Source organism: Zonotrichia leucophrys, chromosome 2 (genome assembly GCF_028769735.1).
Source record: "Zonotrichia leucophrys gambelii isolate GWCS_2022_RI chromosome 2, RI_Zleu_2.0, whole genome shotgun sequence".
NCBI lineage: Eukaryota > Metazoa > Chordata > Aves > Passeriformes > Passerellidae > Zonotrichia > Zonotrichia leucophrys.
Genome location: NC_088171.1, coordinates 127,492,263 through 127,516,173, shown reverse-complemented (window position 1 = coordinate 127,516,173; position 23,911 = coordinate 127,492,263). Strand labels below are relative to the sequence as shown.

General features: G+C 39.3%; 1 protein-coding gene across 2 annotated transcripts in view; it reads left to right on the top strand.

Moving 5' to 3' along the window:
* The window catches only part of ZFPM2 (zinc finger protein, FOG family member 2), a 307,789-nt gene extending 284,660 nt beyond the window's left edge, over nt 1-23,129 (top strand). For both annotated transcript variants that reach the window (XM_064706332.1, XM_064706331.1), the window contains 3 exons: nt 11,568-11,774; nt 16,055-16,279; nt 19,659-23,129. In XM_064706332.1, the coding sequence (XP_064562402.1) occupies nt 11,568-11,774; nt 16,055-16,279; nt 19,659-22,150 (2,924 nt within the window). In that variant the 3' untranslated portion in view covers nt 22,151-23,129. The remainder of the gene's footprint in view (nt 1-11,567; nt 11,775-16,054; nt 16,280-19,658) is intronic.
* The last annotated feature ends 782 nt before the right edge of the window (nt 23,130-23,911 follow it).

Genomic DNA, 23,911 nt, shown 5'->3' with positions numbered 1-23,911 from the left:
CTTGAATATTTTAGACATTTAACAAAGTGATTCTTCCCTTGGGATGTATCAGCTTTAGAGCATCTGTATTTGTTAATTTTGAACTTTGTCTAAACACTACCTCCATTCTCAGGACTAAGGCCGTCAGTAGTTAGAAAATAAAAGCATGTAAATTCACTTAATTTTCAGACATCCTCTCAACAAGATAGGCAAAATGCTCTTAAGGGTGACCTGTAGAAGTCCAGGGAGCCTGCAGAATGCCTCAGACCCTGGCAGACTCCCCCTAGGGAGCCAGTATGCTTTAACTGGCTTCCCATTGAAGCAGCTGTAAGAACTGAATACATAAGAAAGAAAGGTAATGAAAACTGACAAGTTGAAAAGAAATTGAGAGTTTAATCTGTAAAGTTGTGCTTGAGGGGGCTTACATCATGATATTCCTATGGAGTAGCAAAAAGAGAAAAAAATTAGGAAACTGCAGAGTATGATGAATTTACATAATTTTTTCTTGCACCAGGCGATATTTATTAATTTCTTTTCTGCCACTTTACTGCACCTCTTTGCTTCTTAAAAAGAGAAAATGAAGTATACAAAACCTGGCAATCATAATGAATGTGTGAAATGCTCACAGATTATTTATAAGCATGCAAGTTATGTAGTTGTTGGAGATTCTCTCCCTTCTGCTCCTGCTTGGTGATGAAGAATGGTATTTTAATAGGCAGATGGTAAAGACAATTACAGTTTGGGGCTCAGCTGGGAGTTACATCAGTTTATTGCAAATTATTAGTTGATAAATGCTTTTGTTTACAAGCAAAGTCTTAAGCAGCTTTGTAATCAGTTTATCAGCTGCAAACTGAATTTTGACAGCTTGCCTTTGGGTATACAGTCACTTTTTTCCTGGCCATTTAGAAATCATGCTGACCAAGCAGGCACAATGGTAGCTCCTATGCACCTGTATGATGCTCAGTAAACTGGCATTTTCTATTAAGCCTGTTTTGGAAGAAGTCATTAAGTGCAGAATCCTTCTCAGTTGTTAATTTGTGTTAGCGTGTACAGCCAGAATCTTCACAATTTGCTCATTCATTTTTTGTTTTTCAAGTTCCATTGTAACCAGAAGTAACTCAGTCTTTCCTTTCTGCTGTTAACAGTCTCTTACTAGATGAAATAACTGGGAGACTGATGTTGGCTTACAATTCTGGTTTACCTTGGACACCATGTGTAGCTTGGAAGGTGGAAATGCTTTTGATCACTGAAAATTTTCAGTCAATTTACTTCTAGCTTCTAATTTAAAAAAGCAGAACTGGGATTTAACTCCTTTCGAGGAAATCTGGGATATTGGTATGGGGTTTTGTGTGTGGGTGGTGGTGGGTTTTTTTAATGAGGAACTTTTTATAATGCTTATTATAGCTTCTAAGGTGTTTACATTTTAAAACATACTAAACATGCAAATCTACTTTTATTTAGTTTCTTGTTTAGTAAGAGAGACACAGATTTGTCACAGAGCCTTGTTTCCACTGCAGCCAGTGTAGAACATTCTAATGGCTTCAGTGGGAGCGAGACTTTTTGGAATCAGGAAGTGCCACTTTCCTTCCATGGTCGTTACAGCTGAGGTGAACTTAAGTTCCTGAACTTCAGCCTGTGAGCTGAACGTTAACACGAGTAAAGACCCGAGATAACTCACGATAATAGCATCTGTTTTCTCTGGGTTACAGTGCAGATAATGAAATGCTCCGGCTTCTGTTCATTCTAAAAGCTGGCTTTTGTTTCTCACAAAGCCGTGAGCCTTTTCTGGAGCTTGGCCCCTGTATTGGATAAGCAGGCAGGTCTCACAACCAATGTTTCTTACTTTGATTTTACTGTTCTAAAACTTCCCTATTTCTTGTTATATTTCTTGTGTAGCTTTCCTTTACAAATTCAGCCTATCACTACAGCTCCTTCTATCTAATCCTTCCTCCTGCTCAGGTGCCTTTGCCATTCACTCTGCATTTGCCCAGGGGCAAGAAATGAGCCCTACAGTAGCAGGTGCAAGACAGTAGAAAATCCATTGATAAGATGAAGTGTACTCTGCTTTTCCTGCAAGAAAGAGGTGCCATTAAAGCATATCTATTGTCTCATTTAATCACCTCCTTTTTTCATACACTCCAGCCTCACAAAATAACTCTGAAAAGACAATCCACAGGCATGATTGTGTTTGTAAGGCTACAAAAGGTCACCTTACAGCTGTGCTGTTATGGAAGCAGGGATTGTAGGAATGTGTGTATCCAAAGCCCTGCTTCAGAGTAGTTGGTTTCAGTGGTGCATTTTCTCTTTCTGTGAAACCTGGTGCATCCACAAAAGCTGGGGAGAGCAGTGGGCGTCACCTGGGAACGTCTCCTGGGAAGCTCTATGGAGAGTGCCCATTCAGTGGTCCTGTAAAAAGTAAAAAGGGAGATGAGTGTGCTCTGACAGTAAGTTTTAGTTCCTTTGCAGTGGTGGTGGGAATGCAACGTGGGCAATGTCGGCAAGGGTTTATCTGGTTTTTTCAAGCTGTTTATCATTTTCTCTCTGAAAGCTTCGTGAATTCTAAAATAACACTCCACTGAGACCTAATTCAAATGTAAAAAAGGTGTAGCACTCAATTCAAAACAGTAGAATTTACAAAGAAAAGAGGAGGGGGGAAAAGGGAAGAAATCACTAAACTTGGGAAACAACTCCTTCGACTTCCTTGTTTGAGTTTATGCTGAATTAAGGAAATAGAACAGGTTTAGCATTTGTGGCAGGCTTTAATTTCAACCTCTGAGCAGCAGACTTAACTTCTTGTGATGTGGGAGGATATTACAGTTTTCAGCTTCATTTCGTAAGTATTGCCATTTGTGCCAAACATTTAATAGTTTTACGCTGTGGACTGTCGTCCACCAGGAGCTGATATCACCTAAGACTTTTTAGAGCCATCTAATAGAAAGATATGTATTCATTCTGATTAGCCCAGGATTTGAACGAGGGTCCCAGAAGAGATATATAAGCCTCTTAAATGCATAGAACTTCTAAGGATATGGGTTTAACTGTCTCCCCCTGTGGTAAATAAGCTGTGACAGCTCTATCAGGGGGGAAAATGGCAAATAAAATTACCACATTATTTTCCTGTGAATATTTTCGGAGCACTAATCTATTTTGCCTCTTTACCTATTAGAACTCTGTTGAGTGTTACGTGTAGACATTTAATTGGAGGAAACACATAAATATCCTCAAACTAGTAAAATGCAAGCATGCAACACTGTTAAAAACAAGAGGTCAAAATCTGTTCATTGCACTCCTTACACTTCAGAAACATTGTGCTTTATTTGGGGTTCAGCTGAGAAGGGTTTTGCAGTGTGAATTTGAGAGCTGCTGCCATAAGACGGTGATGTTAGTAATAGTTGTACTGTAGCAAGGGAAAGACCAACTCCTGACACTCACACTGAGATGCCAGGTTTAGGAGTTCTCTCCCCTAGGACTGGCGAGTTCCTTTCACATTTTTCTTTTCCTCTTTATCAGCTATATAATGCCTGACAGTTTTAACCATAAAATCATCTATTCAGATGAATACACTGTCAGCTGTCAGCATATGACTAAGCTGAAGTCAGACCCGAAGCTCAGGCAGGTTGACTCACATGAAGGAGCAAGAGCTATATTCCTAAGGAGTATTTTCTTCCCTGTTTCTGGTCAGAGAGCTTATATCTCTAAATGCAGGGGTTTAATTTGGCTAGAGCCATTAAGATGAGTATTTTTCTATTGCATTCCTTTCGGAAAATATCACTGCAGTTTCTTCACTTTGCCTTTTTTTCAGTGAGCTAAAAACTGAGAAGGCTCCATATTCTAAGCTGAACACAAAGGTAATAGTAAAAGTGGTAACAGAGCTGGTTTGTCCCCTATATTGGTCTAATTTTCATACAGGAAAATAGGTTTTCCATTTATTGCAGGCTTATCATATGCAGTGGGTAGTTAAAATTAAAGGTCAAATATCTTTTGGCAGTCTCCTTTGATCAGTAAACAAGGAAAAATTATAGAAGCTAGGAAATCATCTCAATAATGTAACACTAAAGCTGGTTTTGGTGAGAGTTTGAGTAGTCTGAATTTGCAGGGGTGATTTTTAGGACACTTCACAGAGAAACAGTTGGATCCCCAACATTAAAGTGCATTAATAGCAAAAATGCTGTGCAGAGTACATATTTTGTGTACACATGTGAAAAACACTAAGAATTATTTAGCAACTGGAAAGACTGTTCACAAAATGCCTTTGATTTATTGCTGCATATACCACAGATCCGTATCACATATTCCTACATTATTTTATTCAAAAACTTGTATGAACCATGAGTTGGCATGTTGTAGAATACTGAAAAGGCATTAATCAACCCAAATAAACAAGTACATAGATCTATCTAACAACTATGAAGTAGTTAATAAATTTTTAGCAATTTTATTATAGAAAAAAGGTCTAAAAGAGTAGTGCTTAATTATCTGGACTCCTCTGTGCTGGGCTGTCTTTTGATTGTATTAATGAAGCAGCTGGCCCATTGTTTCTCTTTAATTCCTCTATTGTTTTAAGAATATGTCACAGCTCTTTATTCTTTTATCAGGTGCTGTGCAGGAGGATTCACACAATAACTCATATTCCTACTGTATTTGCCAATGCACAAAGAAACCTCCAAAGCATTTTTCAAAGAAGGGGCACACATAATTTATAAGTTCTGTTCCTTGTACCACTCCACTGTCAAAAATTTCAACAGTATTGGATTTGAATGAATTATAATTTTTTTATTAAACAATGTGTCCACATATAGATATATGTACTTTGTTCATGTCAAAAATTAGAGATCTGCCCAATAACTTGTGCTGTACTGAAATGGCATTCAATAAGCTGAGTCGTCACAACCCCATGGGTGAGAAGCAGAAGGAACCCAAATATGAAGATCCCATCCTATTGTGATGTGCAAATTTTCCATAAATGCTTAACCTGTGGAACAAAGGAGGAAAGAAAATAAATTAACTCTCACCCACATTACCATTACTAAAAAGCACAATTTTTTGCAAGTTGGAATGTTTTATTGGGAGAGGAAGGTTTAATTCAGCTGATGGTGCCTGGAAGTTGCTAAGAGCAACAGTCTGTTGTTTAAATAAATTCTGATAGTCTTTTGACCCTTCTTGCAAAAAGATGTGTGTACAGGAAATGGGCTATTATGTTGTTGCAGCAACGCAATCAAGTCCAGTAAGCTCAAATTTTACTACACAAAAGTAATACTTTGGAATTAACTGGCACTGAAAGCTGCTTTTAATAGAAATTGCGATTGATTTCCTAAACTTCTGTGAAAGGTGTGTGACATTTCTGGGTCAAAAAAAACAAGACTCAGATAGTTGAGCAAGGAAAATCAACTAATACTAAAGACAGGGAAACTGGAATTTGCTTTTGAATGTATGTTTATATTTACTTATGCTTCTCAATCCATGAAATTCCTTGTACTGGGTGGAAATGCTGGTTTTAGCTACTTGCTCTCTTAAGGTACTTTTCCTGAAAGCAACAATGTGAATCAAGAGCTTAATGGTTTCATCCGTTTTGAAGCTCTTTTTCCCAGTGGAGTTAGGTGAGTCTGACCTTATATATATCAGACTGTGATCCACAGATTATCATTCCTTAAGGCCTGCAAAACATAAGTGGGGGGAAAAAATCCAAAAAAGCAGCAGCCCACCATCACAACACTCACTGTACAGGATTCTGTTTTTTCCCTGAAAGTGGCATAGGGTTCTGGAGTTCTAAGGATCAAAATGAGTGAAGGGTCATTTAGTTCAATTTTCAGGACAAATTCCTGGTTTCAAATGGGATAGTAGAGGTCCCTTTGTTTAAAAAATATTTCAAATGTAGAAGAAAAAAAGGAAGGGCTGTTGAAATTTTTTTTCTATTTTAGGTGTCTGTCCTACATAAAATAAAGGTTTGAATTAACATGCATATCTATCACCATTTTACTCCTTATTCTGAATACAGAAGATAGTGTATTACTGCATCTAAGTATGATTTAATTGGTTCAATTTACTATATATTTTTTATACTATGTGTGATTCCATATCTTGATGAGTCCAGATGCAGTTATGCTTCTGGTTTACAGCATCCCATTGCTTGCATTTTATTATTTTTACAAAGCAAATGTCTATCAATCATAGAGATAAATTAGAAAAAACTGTGCAAACATGACACATTGCTAAGATTTTTTCAGCATGCCATATAATTATTAACCTGATTTTTTGCCATTGAGGGAAGCCGTGAATTACAGATAGCATGGATGAAGTTAAATGCTTTTATATTAGATACATTTTCCTATACAGTTTTCTATAGGTATGGCCATACAATATAATTGAAGCTTTGTCAGCCCTGTAGCCTAGCAACAGATAATACTGTTAGGTTACTGAATTGCTCCTGGTTGACAAGTAGGGAGTATTTTTGTGTTTATCATGTTTGCTAATGATGGGATCCCTTCCAAAAGGCTTGTCTTAATCTTAATTAGAGTTTATCAGCAGAGGTCTGCATGACATTGTGCAGACACTGATTTCATAAATAATAAAAAGTGCAAGTGAAAAATTTGGCAGGAGAAGAAGATATTTAAGACCACTGATTCTTGTAAGAGCACCATGAATTTCCAAAATGTAATCAAGTTTGAACTGTGACTCTATTCTTTATTATCAAAACTTGCAGTACACTCCACTGCAGTTTTGACAGCAATTATGAGTATGATTTATAAGCTTCCTGTTAGGAACCAGATCTGTTTGTACAAGAATCTTGATCATAAACATTACAAAGAACAGTAAGTCCACAGTTTTTCAGGGACATCAGGACCTTACTCTTTCATTTTCATAGAAAGTTTCTGGTTTGGGTTGGGTTTTTTTGTTTGTAATTAAGGGTGTTGGTGTTTTTTTAAAGCAGCAGAAATATTTGCAGTGAAAGATGCAGACAAAGAACAGAATTCTGAAATAACCTTCCCATTTGGTGGATGTTCTGAAGGTATCAGATAATTGCTTCAGTGCCTGATGTCTTTTGGTAAAGAACTCATGCCAATACAAATGGAGTGTAATTTTTTTGCTCTAGTTTGCACAATATGATATTCTTTAGCTTTCCTGTCTTCTGATGATTAAACAAGTGAGCACTTTTAATTCCTTGAATTCTGAACAACTAGAAGAGGTAAAATAAATACACAGTGTTTACAGACATTTTTATTCTTTTCTTCTGCTTGACATGTGTGTGTTATATATCACATACATTTGTTTGATTTAACCATCGATATTAAACAATACATTACAAGCTCAAGACACTTATCTTCCATTTCACAGAACCATAATTACCCTTTTCAAGAAAACAGCCTCACAATGTTACAAAGCCTGTTGCTGATCTGAAACCTTCCTTTCTGCACTGGCACAAGAGTAAGACTTTTATTACTACTCTACCAGGTAAAACCTGCAAGACCCCTTTCAGTATTCGTGGCTGTGATGGTGACGAAATAGAGTCAGCGGATGCCCGAAACTTCCCGTGCATCCTCTGCACGAGGCACACACGCTTTTCCTTGCTATTGTCTCTGACGGGCAATATGATTTGTCCAAAGATAACAACACCAGGTGGGAATTGCCCTGAGATAAGAGCACCGGGTGGGAATTGCAGGAGGAACTGTGTGGACTGCTCGCATAATGAATGCGTTCCAGAGATGCGGGAGCTGTGATGGGTGCGATTGACTTTAGTACACATCGGCCTGAGAAGGGTTTAAAGTGCTGCTGGGGACTGGGCCACCTGGGCAAACTGCTCTCCCAAGGCTGCAGGCAGTTCCGTGCGGGTTCCTGGCCTCCTTCCCCCGCCCCTGTCAGGAACTCCTGCCGGGTACGTCCAGCCCGAAGATAGGGAGCACTCCGTCCAGAATGGGTGAGTAAAAGCCGGCCACATACAGAGATAAAATCCCATAGTAGCAAAAGGGTGCTTTTTTTGCTTTGCATTTGGTAATGCCAAAGACTGTAAGCCTGTGTGTTTCTAGCTGAACCTGTTTATATTATAATCCTTTAGACTTGCTTGTATTATATACTGCATTGACAATATTTAGATTGTGTGTGAGCAATAAATATAATCGTTGTCATCCTCATAATCAATGTCATACTTCTTGTGCCTGACTAAGAATCTTCTCTCTGCTATGGCAGAATGGGTGGCCAATGTATTCATTATGGACAAGAAGAGGCCCAAAATCTACCATTGATTTCAGACCAAATTATATAACCATGATAATTTCAGAGGTACTGTCAGTCACTCATCCCTGTTAAAACATGTGTTCATCCTTTCTCTTCCTCGGATTCCTGTGTTATCTTAGGACTGAGAAACTTTGCCTGGTAAAGCTTTGTAGAACAATTTCACTCCTGTAAGTTATTTCTGAGAAGAGGAACAGTTGGTTAAAAAAAATCTAGCCAGCTTAATCAGAACTTCATCTCATAGAAATAATAGTCCTTCACATTTCTTTATGAAATCTTCATGCCTTTGCATTTATTTCATGCAAACATCTTCCTATCTCCTTCTAATCGCCACTGGTACTTGGCTATGGCTTCTGTACCATCCCTTTGAAAGCCTGTTGTGAACTCTGCTCTGTGCTTAATGAAAAGCTGTGGTGCTCCTGAGAGACTGCTGTCTATATGTCAGTTGTGTCTTAGCCTGTTGAAATGTTTGTGGGGAAAAAAAATTCTCCTGATTTTAGCTGCCACCTGTAAGGAAGCCCTTATCCCTGCCAGAGGTGTCTAGACAGCATAGCAATTCATATGGTAGTCACGACTGGAACTTCCTATTAAATTTGGAAGCCTCTGTCGGGTTCTCTGCACTTGACAGGACTTTTTCTGTCACTCTTGACTGACTTGTGCTCTTTGCTTGACTGTGCAGTAGAAGGCTCAAGAAGACTTCTCTTCCACAATCTTCCTGCTGTGCATGAAGGTCAGCATGTTTGCATTCACTGCATTAAGGGGAATAAAATCGTTTGCATCTTTCAAAACAGCAGCTCTTGCCTTACTCTGTGCAGGCAAGCATAGAAGGGGACAAGTGGGGACTGCACTGTGTCCTGTCCCAATGAGTGACTGTTGCTGCAAAGGTGCTGAGCTGCATTTCCAGTAGCTGGAAGGCATCTTTTGGGAGTTCATCTGTGGATTTAACTTAACACAATTTCATATTCTGATGAAAATGTGGATGTGTATGTCATGATTACTTAAATGCCTTGTTTTCTATTGACGGAGATGACTGAAAACAAAATAGCAATATCCTTCTTGGATCTGAATCCTACTGAGCTGAAGGTTTGTATTAATGAATTTAACTTCCCTGATTCTGATTTTCTTTATTAAGCCAGACTAGAAACGGTTGTGCTTCCAAAGCTGTCACACATCCCACCAGGCTGTGCCTGCCGTAGGTGTGACAGTTTGCAGGAGCTGGGTGGAGCAGGCAGCCCGGGTCACGGCTCCCTTCAGCTGCCCGAGTTTAATCTGCTGCTGGACACGAGTCAACGCCCTGAGGAGCTCCAACACCAGGAGCCTGACTCAGCCTTTTAGCTGATCCAGACTGAGTGCAGCTGGAGACCCAGTAATCACTTGTCTTCCCCACCAAGGGTACACACAGCATGTCAAGATGTTTGCTGGGATAGAGGAAGTCTCAGTTGTTTATTCTGCAGTGACTCATTTTTATTAAGAGATCCAGTGAATAATAAAGTCTAGAAAGAGCTCTTGTAAAGTCTAGAAAGAGCTCTTATTCTGTATTAAAATATACTAAAATGTGTTGGTTGATTATTACACTTTCTGTATATAACTAAGATAGATGTGCATGTTAATAATGGAAATTAACTGTGTGATGTTTGCTGCAAAAGTACCCAATTTCAGGTTCTCAAATTGCAGTGTGTGTTCCATGTTTTTTCATCTACAAGACTAGTTAAGTACACTTTAAGAATTTAACTTGTTTCTTTCTGCAAGAGGTTTTCTCCCAGTTTAGCTCTGAAGGCTTTTGTATATTTACTAGTTATATAAGGCAATATATCAGATTGTGCTCTTCAATTTTTTTTTAATTCCTGATCAGGTATTGGGATTCTCCATTTGTAGAAATATTTGGTGCTATCCTTATTTTTCATCTTCTTATTCTCTAGAAGAAATTACTCCGATTTGCACCATTTAATGTTGTCATCTTGGAGACCAGTAGATCTTGGTGTGCTTTGGTCCCATCACAGTAAATTGTTTCTAAACTTTGTAGCACCTTCAACTGCTGTATTACCGAAGGGTGAATACAAAGACACTTTTCTGCTTTGAAACTTCTACACCACTTTGAGGTCTGGAAGCTTAGTGTATTTTGCCACTGAAATACACTGTCACTGATGCTTTTTTGTTTGCTCATCTTTGAAAGCTAATAGACTGGTTTAATTAATTGTCCAAGATTTCTCTAAAACAATGTCCTAATTCTTCCATTTAGCTGTGGCATATCATACACTGTTGTTATCTCCTCTACCAGATTTTTGCAACAAGTTGTTTTAAAACTATAATCTCGTTGAAGGGAAAAAATGAAGTGCAGTTGAAAAGGCAGTTATGCCGAAAGATAAACACAGCAATATTACTTATCAAAACGAGTACAGTTTTTGCTTGCCTAATGAATGCAACATATAGCTTTCTCTATATATACAAAACCTGAGGAAAAAAAAAAGCTTTATAACATATAAAGTATGCAACATTATTTCAGGCATAACTGTATTGGATATGTATCTAGGCCTGAGAGTGTAGATAACACAATATAAGTGCTTTGCCTGTCTAAACATGTTAAATAAATGAGCATTCACTATCTCATTCAAATACATTAGTAGATGTACTCGCATAGTTAATTTTCTTTTTAATGCACTACACGTGACATTTGCAGCACAGAGCTATAGTGTATCTTACTGTTTGATGAAAGTTCTTCCACTTCCCCTCCTTCTCCCCCCCTTTTAAACAAACCTTTATTTGAATAAGCCTTTATGAAACAGATCTTTGGCATATCTTCTTTTCAGGAAGTTCAGTCAGTGTAAGCAGAGATAAAGCAGTCATGTTACGAAGAATATTACATAAGGGAAGATTTTTTAGAGAAAGAGGGTGACAAACATAAGGGAGGGGAAGAACGCCCTTAAGAGGAAATCTGATTTCTTTCTTGCAGCTGTTTGGTTTTACTGAGCTGTGATTTGCTATTCAAAATAAAACAAGCTTGGAGTTGAGAAAAAATTTACAGGAACTTTGGTGAAAATTATAATGAGAGAAGTGCTGCATAAGTTATTTTCACCTATATCTTGATTTTCATAATGCTGGCTTTTTAGGAGACAAAATGAAAAATTAAAATAATTTTTCATGCTGCAAATAGTTAGGAAAACTATCCCAAATTTGTTTTTCTTATACATGAAAATTCCTATGTTGGTAGAAGGAAGACAGGAAAAGTAAAAACTGTATGCCTCTTTACCTTAAATAAACCATCAAAATTTTTAAAAAATGAGAACTGCGAAGGTAGCACTCATGTTGTAAGTTCTGGAATTTGATATTGTCAATTAAATCTTTCTGTTTTTTGCTTCCTGCAGGAGGGCAGCTTTGGTGTACCACGACCAAGGCCATCTCGGAGGGTGAGGAGCTGGTCGCCTTTGTTGTGGATTTTGACTCTAGGCTGCAAGCTGCCAGTCAGATGACTCTGGCAGAAGGCATGTACCCCGCCCGCCTGCTGGACTCCATACAGCTGCTCCCGCAGCAGGCTGCCATGGCATCTATTTTGCCTACAGCTATTGTGAACAGTAAGTGAGGAACTCTATTCCCTGGCGGATTTTTAAAACAACAGCACTCTAAGGCACACGTGAAAAGCTAATGCAGCGATGGTGAATTCATGACCGCAGAAGCCACACCACAGCTCAAAGCCTGCTTTTGTTCCCCCAGCATCTCAGATAAAAAGAGCAGGAAGAGCAGTCTGGCAAGAGCCTCACCCAGAGTACCTGCCCTCGTGTGGAGGTTCTGTGATCTGTTCCCAGAGGCAATAGGATTAGAAACTGTTAAAAAAGTAGATGAGATAAGTCGGCTAGCTCTCAAAGTCCAGCCTCTGCTGCTCAAGTAAGCTTGTTGCTTACTACCGCAGTTTCTGGTAATAATTCATGATACTCAGCAAAAGAAAAGAAACACATCCTTTCAGTGATTGTTTCAAAATGCAGCAGAAATCATGCCTTAGAGCAGCCCTGATTTATTGTAGCATTTCCACTGAATGTGGTTAACTAAGAATGTTTTTAGATCTTCTGGTCATCAATGGGCTCTGTCATGGATAAAATGCAGCATGAGTTCAAGTGCTGTCCTTAGAGAGGAGGGACATGAGTGTTCCTGTACTGGGACAAAGTTTACATTTTTAACTCTTGCTTATGCAAAAGTTTACCTGCTGTTTACCTTTATGCAGCCCTAGTTCCTCATCCTTCTTTCTAAATACTTTTCAAATATATTGGCCATTACCATGATCCTCACCAGCCATCACTTAGATTGCGCATTCTTAGCTGTCAGCACTTTGCAAGTCTGTCCATTTAGACCCCATGCTGAAGCACTTCCTCATGCTTCCCATGGTTTCTAAGTATTCTAATTAGTTATAATGAATACTGAACACGGTATTTCAGGTGCACATGCACATGTGAGCACATGATCTGCCACTCAGACTCTCATCTAATAATATTGAGCCTTGAACAGTTACAACATCCTCAAGCTCTTCACGCAGCACTAGTTAAAATATCCCTGGTAACACTTTTCATTCCATGTTTTACTTTCAGTTTATTTTTCCTTTTTAATTGCTTATTTTCTAGTAAACAATTTTGATAGTTACATATTTAATGTTAGCCTATTTTTAAAGATAAACCTTCAAATGCCCTTATCATCCAAGTCTTCCCTTCCAGGAGTGAGTTGGAGCAGCCTCATGCCCTTTAGCTAAGCACATTCACTTCTACCCCACCAGTGGGGCAGCTGTGAGCTGATATACCTGCTCACAGAATCAGCAATTAGGATTGCACAGGATCTTTCCAAAATAAGGGGTCAGAAGCACTTAACATGCCACTAACTGAAGTTACCACTGTTAGGGGAGGCCTGTTTATAGCCAACAGGGAAAGGAAGGAAAGCTGAAAAGCAGAAAGGGAGCTGCTACCTTACCTAAAGGGCACAGATTGTTTCAGCTGAGATTATATTCTTGTGTAAATCTACGAGGCCAACTCTGGGCTTTGGCAAAGTAGTCAGATTTCTATAACATCACACTTCTGGAAACATCTTTTCTGTCAGCACTGACTTTTGCAGAGCCCTGGACACTGAACATTGCTGAGAGGAGTCTTTAAGTGTATGGTGCATCAGCTCTGGCTGTACAAGTTTAGCAGCAACTCAGAGTAACTTCTGTGTTCTTGACTCAAGGAAAATGTGAAAATAGCAAGTCTTACTGCTCATAACTTTCCACATCAGTCCCAACTCTGCCTCTGATCATAAGGAGCTATTTTAATGTTTCATTGTTGAGTTGGTAAAATTCAGTTTCTTCATTAAAGTATTGAACTAGAAGTTGAGCAACAAGCTGAATGAATCTCTAAATTTGTAGTGAGCCATCTCTTAAACATTCCTTTTCTGAATCTCTGAAAAAAAAAATTGGTTTTGTAGCTTGTTTGGGGGATTTTTTATGTTTCCTAATATTTGCTCAAAACAAAATTAGAATATCACCTATGATTCATTCAGCTTGAGGCTGAATGTTTCATTATATGAAAGTATTCATTGAAATAAATTCCAATATTTTGCTTTTAAGTAATTAAAACATTATTTTCAAGTAGCCTTTATCTGTTTCGCATTGCTTTAGAGTAGTAATAAGTAGTTCAGATCCCATCCCTGTATATTGCTCTCCCTGAAATTCCATCCTCTCACCATGCAAAACTCCTCATGCATTTCCTCTGCTTGGCATGTAATGGGAATCACATATTCACTGTGCATAACTGCAGCTACAGACTGTCCAGGCCATCTAACCCATAGGAAATAAAGATGGCTGGAAGTCAAATTCATTAAGATAATCAGAAAGTTCAATTCTGTGATGGAATGCAGTCAAATGAATTCAAATAGGACAAGTTGCCCATATCAGAATTTCCTATTAATACTTTTGTACTTTCTTTTCTGTGGAAACACCAACAGTTCAACTTTTTTAAACCATTTGAGGCCAAAACTAAATGTTGAAATGCCACCTTTAAAGCGAGGTGGACATTTCAAATTATGCAAGCTGTATCACTAATGTTTTAATAGTGGTGTACGTTGGAATACTAACTGCTCCATTAAGTATTTGTGTCTGAAATCCATGCACAATTATTCAGTGGCAAATGGAAAAATAGAAATTGGTGGTGGTATAAATATTTTTTGCAAATTCATGAGCAGAAAAATAGACAAGCATTAGCATTGCAATCAGAGAAGCAAACTAAGCAATGTAAATTTTGGCTGCATTTGTAAATATTTAGCAAATAAAAGACTCATCCATGTCAATGGGTAGGAGTCTTCAACTTTGTTCACCCAAAGGAATTGAAACAGAGCGGTTGTCCTATAGACATCAATATTTGAAATTAGACATAAATTGTCATGAATGGTAATGAATGACATCATCAGCTACACATGCCATGTTTTCAGAGCAGCCAGCCATTCTTCAAAACTAAGTTAATTACAGTCTCTAGCAGCTCTTTGCATTCTGCATCAGGGGAGTTTTCATATTGATCACGATGTGTTTTGATGTTGACTGCAACTGCTTGATCCTGAGGTCAGCTGTCTCAGTCTGGAGTTACTCACAATTTTATCCTCTCAGTTCAAAAACAGTTGACAGGTGTCCACGCCACATGCAGAGAATGGTTCTATGCCTATGATAATTCCTGAAATTTGTGCATGAATGGGAATAGTGTTCATTGACTTAAGCCAACGGTATAGAAGGGACTGTTGTCAGGATTTAGCAATATAGACGAGTTTCAGTGTTGAAGTGTAGATTCTGTCACAGTTTAATTTACTAGTGTAGATGTGCCCCAAAAGAGCAGGGATTTCTCCTGTTCTTACTGATAGGATGGAAGGTTCACCTTTAGAAAGATTAAACAGATCTTTTGTCTTTCTGAGATGTATACACAACAGGTTCTGTGTCCTTTGACAGGGTATTAACACACAAATATCTGTCCACTTTGTGTAAAAATACCATATCCATTATTACTCTCCACATTAGTGAAGTATGTAGCCTCTAATGCATGATCAAAATCCCAACTTCTGCTGTTAAAAACACTCTGTGGAACCTCTGCATGGTCTCTCCTCAGAGAGGAGCTGACACTTTGGGATAGGAGACAATGAAAAATTGCCTTATTTTTAGTAAATATTCTCTATGTATAATGAAAAGTGAGGAAAACCAACAATTTACTGAAAATAAGAGAACAAAAATACATTAGAAATTTCAATTTCTATAATTAATAAGAATAGGAACCAAGGAAATAGACATGCTGGTTAGAATAATATCACATTCAATATGATAGAATCTTAAGGAAAAGTAGTCTAGTCTTGCCTCCTGGATATCAGAACAAAAGGATTTTACAGTAATAAATGGGTAAGCATACTGAAAATACACATTCTTCAGAATGATCTCCTGTTAGTACTCAAAAATTCCAAGGCCCAGAGCTGGAAGTCTTGTGCACACAGATACAAAATTGAAAGATGTCACCTAATGAGTAGTGATGTATTGGAAATACAGCATAGTTCCTTAATTAGTATTGCATGTTCCTAACAGACATTTAATTTAATTTAATTTTTAAAAGTAATTATGTGCCAAAAGCTTCTAGCAGTTTTCTTTATGCAACTTTAAAAAAAAATATCCTTTTGAAAGAATCAACTGTCTCCCATGTTAGTTTCTCATCTGCAAGTGACATTTTAAAAAACCCATTTCTCTGCTTTCAATGTTTTGTTAAATAAGTATTTTTTTAATGGGGAAGGGAGGGGAATTAATCTAGCTGTGTTAATTGGTTGGGACCAAGTGAACTGTGACTAACCTGCATCTGCTTGTACTTGCTTGTAGAGGACATATTCCCTTGCAAATCCTGTGGCATTTGGTACCGAAGTGAGCGGAACCTGCAGGCCCATCTCATGTATTACTGCAGTGGGAGGCAGAGAGAGGGGCCACAGCTGTCAGAGGAGAGTGAGGACAGTGCTCAGCAGATATCCAGTGTCTGCCCCTTTCCACAGTGCACCAAAAGCTTTTCAAATGCAAGAGCTCTGGAAATGCACCTAAATTCTCACAGTGGTAAGTATCATGTATTTTTGTGTATCATCTTCTAGATTTAGCTTTTTGAAGAATTATTCACTATAATATTCAGTAGATCAAAGTCTCTCCAAATATATGCAAGCATTGCATGTAGATAATACCAAAATGCCAACAGTTTCTGACCAGTGTTCTACACCAAGTACCTCTCCCAAGCCAGCATGGGTTTAGGAGGGGTCAGTCATGTTTGACTAACCTGATCTCCTTCTATGACCAAGTGACCTGCCTGGTGGATGTAGGAAAGGCCGTGGTTGTTGTCTATTTGGACTTCAGCAAGGCCTTTGATGCCGTCTCCCACAGCACACTCCTGGGAAAGCTGGCAGCTCACGGCTTGGACAGGAGCACTCTGTGCTGGGTTAGGAACTGGCTGGATGGCCAGGCCCAGAGAGTGGTGGTGAATGGCACTGCATCCAGCTGGGGCCAGCCACCAGTGGTGTCCCTCAGGGGTCTGTGCTGGGGCCAGCTCTGTTCAATATTTTTATTGATGACATGGATGAGGGCATCGAGTCCTTCATTAGGAAATTTGCAGATGACACTAAGCTGGGAGCATGTGTCTATCTGTTGGAAGGTAGAAGGGCTCTACAGAGAGACCTGGATCTGGTGGATGGATGGGCAGAGTCCAATAGGATGAAGTTTAATAAGTCCAAGTGCCAAGTCCTGCATTTTGGCCACAATAATCCCCAGCAGCTTTATAGGCTGGGGATGGTGTAGCTGGACAGGCAGAAAGGGACCTGAGGGTGCTGGTTGGCAACAGACTGAACATGAGCCAGCAGTGAGCCCTGGTGGCCAGGAAGGCCAATGGCATCCTGGCCTGCATCAGGAACAGTGTGACCAGCAGGCCCAGGTAGGTCATTCTTCCCCTGTACTCAGCACTGGTGAGGCCACACCTTGAGTGCTGTGTCCAGCTCTGGGCCCTCAGTTTGGGAAGGACCTTGAGACGCTTGAGCGCATCCAGGGGAGGCAGCGAGGCTGGTGAGGGGCTTGGAACACAAACCCTGTGGGGAACAACTGAGGGAGCTGAGGGTGTTTATTCTGGAGAAAAGGAGACTCAGAGGTGACCTTATCACTCTCTACAACTCCCTGAAAGTTGGCTGTAGTCAGGTGGGGGTTGGTCTCCTTCTCCAGCCAGAAACTGACAGAACAAGAGGACAGAGTCTTAAGCTGTGCCAAAGTAAATATAGGTTGGATATTAGGAAAAAGTTTGTTATGGAAAGAGTGATAATGTACTGGAATTTTCTGGCTGGGGAGGTGGTGGAGTCACCATCCCTGGATGTGTTTAAAAAAAGAATGGATGTGGCACTCAGTGCCATGGTTGAGGTGTTAGGGTTGGGATGGACTCGATGATCTTGAAGGTGTCTTCCAACCTAGTCATTCTGTGTAATTTGGAGCTCAGATCTTTCTGTGCTTCAAGATACTATCAGGTTATTGCAGTTTTCTTGTTGCCTAGCTAATATATCACTGTGCAGTAAGCCAACAGAATCATAGGTAACAACAGGTTCAATAAGATCTGGTGCATGCAACCCAGTGTGTCTTGTAGCCTGGTAATTATAACCAGATACTCTGGGAGGATAACAGATGAATTTCTCCCCGTGCAGAGGAAAACCGAAATGTTAGCCATTGTGCAAAATATTTGCTTCAACTATTTGCATTTATTGACATAGCAACTGGCTTAGGTGTTGAGGATTTTGAGCCATGAGCTGTGAGTGACCATGTCTGCATGTAATCTAGAGATCTATGTTCCCCAATCTATAGATCTGAGATTGTGGGGAATTTCCAGTAAGAATCTTTAGTTATTTCCTAGAAGAGAGGCTAAACCTCAGGCCTTTCCCTTTCCTTTTAGTCACAAACCAGTCTATTCAATCATTCTTTGCACTCTTTCCTTTACTGTCAGTCTTTATTTTTCCATAGAGATTATCACAAGTTACAACACCTTCTGCAGTAGGGATGAAACATTCCTTTTCCAAATGTCTTGTAATCTTTGGAAGCACTGTGTTTGCTTCAACTGCTACTGCTGCTCCCACTGGAGGCTCTAGCAGACCTACACCACAGGAATGCAGAACCCTGACTGTAATGCAATGTCCCATAGAGACTGCTGTCACTGTACCACATGATGGGGAAGCATGTGAAGCACCATCTCATGTCAGTGGAGGAGCTCAAGCTTCATGTGGCCTCCTGGGGAAGGAGTGCCTGATGGGAAACAAAGTGCTGACTAAAGTGCTGTGTATCTCCTTGATTCCCTTCTGGCCTCTGAGGCCAAAAGCAGGTCAAATTTAAGATGTCATTCACAACTTGGGGGGTCACTGATGCTTGGGAAGAAGCGAGGACCTCCAGGTACAACAATGTGACTACCCACAGAGTGAGATACAATATTCTTACAGTTTTGTATTGTCCAACTACTACACACCTTCTACACCTGACTGAGGTGTGGTATATGTGCCTATGTGTAGGCAGAACAAATACTCATTTTGAATTCTGAATATCATCCCTATCAATATATTTTTCAGTTTCTATTGTCTAAAATGTATCTAGAATCTGTGTTGTTGCAGTAGAGAAATCTGGTCTTATCTCTTTTTAAAGCATTTTCAATTTCAAAATGCCATGAAACATGGAGTTTTTAGTATAATCGGTGATTGTAAGATGTCTTTGAATGTACGGTTCTTGATAAAGTGGTAGTGATTTCATGAGGAAAAGGTGTTATATTATAGCAGTCGTTGCCAATGGCTATTATATGTGAAAGATAAAATGTCGGTGAAGCCATGTCTTACTGCTCCTCCTCCCTTCACAAGGAACACAGTCATCGCTCCTTTCTGGTGAGGGTAGATCCGTAACCTCTTCCCACACTACAGCCAACCCATGCAAGCAAAGAGCTGAGCATCAGTAATACTCAAAATGCTACTTCTGCTTTGTCTGTGACTTTCAGGCACACTGAGGGCTGTACCTCAAGCTACATCATAACCTTGAACCTCTTGACCTTGGTGTGCTTTCTGTGCATTCAAAATTTCCAACGACTGTGTATGGGGAACATAATGTTTCCCTTTAGCTGCAACTGTAATTTCTGAGACACTTCATTTAAAATAAGTCCAGTACATTTTTATCCTTTCCCTTGTTCTTTCTCTCCCTGCAGCTCTGATGAATGTATGCAAATACTAGGGCTCTTCAAAGCAGAGTAAAAGTCTGGGAATAACCTAGCAGTTTGAGGAAAAAACAATTCAAGTATTTTCAGGGTGACTAATACTATCTCATAAGAAGAAAATTAGTCATTCTCACTGCATTTGTACCTTCTGTGCAGCTGATTTCCCAGTATTCTTCATGAGGGGCAAAATGGTCACTTCATTTTGTATTTTGCTTGTCTTTTCTGTAGGAGTGAAAATGGAAGAATTTCTCCCACCCGGTGCTAGTCTGAAATGCACAGTTTGTACTTACACTGCAGATTCAGTGATTAACTTTCATCAGCACCTGTTCTCGCATCTTACTCAAGCTGCCTTTAGATGCAATCACTGCCATTTTGGCTTCCAAACTCAGAGGGAGCTACTGCAGCACCAAGAGTTACATGTCTCTGGCAACAAAATTCAGAGAGAAAGTGACATTGAACACTCTCCAAGTGGAAATGAAGAAGGTTTACAGCCAGCAACGGACCTGTTGAGCAGAAATGATGTTCCCCAGAGCCAAAAGACCATGCAGACTAAAGATGCAAGTTCTGATACAGAGCTTGATAAATGTGAAAAAAAGGCTCCACTTTTCCTTCCAAACCAGAGGCCAGAAACCCAGCCTGCCACGAATAAGCAGAGTTTTTCATATACCAAAATAAAATCTGAACCATCCAGTCCAAGACTTGCTTCATCTCCAGTTCAGCCTAATATTGGTCCTTCTTTCCCAATGGGACCTTTTCTTTCCCAGTTTGCTTTTCCCCAAGACATCACTGTGGTTCCTCAGGCTTCAGAGATATTAGCCAAAATGTCGGAACTGGTCCATCGGAGGCTGAGGCATGGAAGTAGCAATTATCCCCCTGTAATTTACAGTCCTTTGATGCCTAAAGGGGCTACATGTTTTGAATGCAACATAACATTTAATAATTTGGACAACTATTTGGTACACAAAAAGCATTACTGCAGCAGCCGATGGCAGCAGATGGCAAAGTCACCAGATTTTTCCAGTGTTCCAGAAAAAATGCCTGAAGCTGTAAGTCCCAGTAATGGTCAAAGCTCTATAAGCATCCTGAATCCAGCTCCTCACACATCTGATCCAGAAAATCAGCTTCTCCAGACATCTTGCTTAAACTCTTCCAATGTTTTAGATTTGATTGGGCCAAACAATAAAAGTCATGAAAAAGACTTTACTGCACAGCCTAAGAAGTTGTCAACTGCAAGCAATGGTGATGAGAAGATCAATGGAAAACCTTCTGATGTGAAGAATCCCAATGCTCCCTTAGTAGAAGGGGAGAGTGACCCTAACAAGACCACGTGTGAAGCTTGCAATATTACTTTCAGCAGACATGAGACCTACATGGTCCACAAGCAGTATTACTGTGCCACTCGCCACGATCCCCCGCTGAAGAGGTCGGCTTCCAACAAAGTGCCTGCCATGCAGAGAACAATGCGTACTCGGAAGCGAAGGAAGATGTACGAGATGTGCTTACCAGAGCAAGAGCAGAGGCCACCTCTAGTTCAACAGCGATTTCTAGAAGTTGCTAATCTTGGCAATCCATGTACATCTACTCAAGAGCCAACAGAGGGTCTTGGGGAATGTTACCACCCACGATGTGATATCTTTCCAGGAATAGTCTCGAAGCATCTGGAAACATCACTGTCTATTAACAAGTGTGTTCCAGTTTCAAAGTGTGATACTGCCCACTCCACCGTGTCTTGCTTGGAGATGGATGTGCCAATAGATCTCAGTAAAAAATGCTTACCCCCGTCAGAGAGGACATCCACTTCTCCCAAAAGGCTGCTGGACTACCATGAGTGCACCGTATGCAAGATCAGTTTTAACAAGGTCGAGAACTACCTGGCTCACAAGCAGAATTTTTGTCCTGTCACTGCTCATCAGCGTGGTGACTTGGGACAGCTCGACAGTAAGGTGTTTCAAAACCCAGAAAGTGAAAGAAACAGCCCAGATGTCAGTTATGAGAGAAGCATAATCAAATGTGAAAAAAATGGAAACTCAAAACAGTCCTCTCCTAATGGAAACTTATTTTCTACACACTTAGCAACACTTCAAGGACTGAAAGTCTTTAGTGAAGCAGCCCAGCTTATTGCTACAAAAGAAGAAAACAAACATTTGTTTCTTCCACAATGCCTTTACCCTGGAGCAATAAAGAAAGCTAAAGGAGCAGATCAGCTTTCTCCATATTATGGAATAAAGCCAAGCGATTACATTTCTGGTTCTCTCGTCATTCATAATACTGATTTAGATCAAAGCACAAATACAGAAAGTGAATCTCCTAAAGGCCAGGCGCCTTCAAATGGATGTGCTGTGCCGAAGAAAGAATCTCTTCCACTACTGCCGAAAAACCGAGGCATGGTAATAGTTAATGGGGGACTAAAACAGGAGGAAAGGCCTGCTGCTAACCCACAGCAAGAGAACATTTCCCAGAATCCTCCCCATGAAGATGGGCACAAGTCTCCTTCCTGGATCTCTGAGAATCCCTTAGCTACAAATGAAAATGTCTCTCCAGCAATTCCTACAGCAGAGGAACAGTTGTCTAGTATAGCTAAAGGTGTGAATGGCTCTACCCAGGCTCCAACCAGTGGAAAGTATTGCCGACTGTGTGACATCCAGTTCAACAATCTCTCAAACTTTATAACTCACAAGAAGTTTTATTGCTCTTCACATGCAGCAGAACATGTCAAATGAAACAATCGGTCACCTTTGGTACATGTGTTTAGCATATTGTTCCATGCAGTTTAAAGAAAGCTGTTTGAATTACATCTGGACAATCAGGAGATTTCACTATTGCTGAGTTGAAGACTTAAAGGTGTAATTTCATTACAGTCCATTAGTAAAGTGTATTATTGGTGCCATTTTCAAAAATATTAATTTATTTTACCAGCAGTATTCATAGCTGTAGTTATGTTATTTTTTATTTAAAAACTTTATATTAAAGTCATTTGTAATGTTATTGTATAGTTATTGTGTAGCACATATGGTTTGCACTGTATAGTAGATTTTAAAGAAAATAGTCGCAAACAATACAGAAAAGCATTTTAGAAATAGCTTCAAAAGCACTTGTGTATCCTGATTTTTTTTCTTATATGCTGTTGCAGATATATGTATATGCTAAAATATAACTTGCAAAGAAGTTTCAACTATGCTGTAAAGTTCGCCTTAAAATTTCAATTTTTTTGAACAATTGGGCTCAGTTTGCACTTTATATTTTAGCACATACAGTACCTTAGTCATTAGGCTTTGCATTTGTATGTAGCAGTATGTTTCTGTCCACTTTCTTAATCTGAAACGTACGTTAAATGAAGATGGCATTTTCTTTCTTGTATAGTACTTGTATTTTCTTTCGCTGATGCATCTCTGTCTCAATTTTTAAACCTTTGCTGTTAAATGCAATACTTTATAAAGAATGAACAAAATTACTGGAAGCAGTATTGTAAGAAATGAGGTCATATCAATCAGTTTTATCTTTTGAAAGGCACAGTCTAAAACAAAACCCTAAACTCAATGCTGCAATTATGAATCTAATTCATATATAAGATATATTTAAATATAAGAGTAGCAATACTGCAACTGGTGATCACAAAGATAATGTTCTACTTCTGATAGAAATAATTTCTCAACAAATGTTGTTACTATGCATGTATATGGATGGAATAAAATTCCAGATAATTGGAGAAGTTTGGCTGTAATTTCTTTAATTTTTAAAAATTTTGTTTCTCAAGGTTCATTTAGAGTTGACAAACTGTGAAAAAGCTCTTAGGAACAAGGTAACATATCCTTCTTTTCAGTGGAAGCAAAGTATTCAAAGAGACAATGAGTACAAAGGATGCCTCCACTTCCAGGGAGTCCCTGCTGACAGGTCACTGTGCAACTGGGTCTAAGACTGCCCAGTGAGCTAAAACTTAAAATGTGAGGGTCTGAAACCAGGAAGGCTGTTCTCTTCACTGATGCCAAGGAAGACATACTTCCTTGACAGTATCTCCATATGTCAAATGCAGTGGAACAATCTCCTTCGTACTACTTCTGGTATGATTCTTCATGTGTTCAATGTTCTTATATGAAAAACAAGATGATTTATTTAAGAGAACAGCAATTTGCTCCACTAATTCAGTATAGAAATATTAGTCAATAATGTCAACTTATATTATATTAAAATCTGAACTAATGCACAATTAGTACCATTCACTTGCAAATGTTTGGTCTCCTTTTCACCGTTTTCATTAAAAAAATTAAGATTATAAAAATTACCTATTGATGCACTTTCATCCTACAAATTTGAAAGCAAAACCATGATCCAAATAGTTACATAAACTGTTGTATTTTAGTTCCTGTGTCAGCCAAAGAAACAACTCAGAACAAGCTACATAGAAGGATGGTATTTCAGCAGAGCAGCCAGTCATAGTCTAACATAAGAGCATACAATGCCACTGGCTTTCAGGAACCCCATTT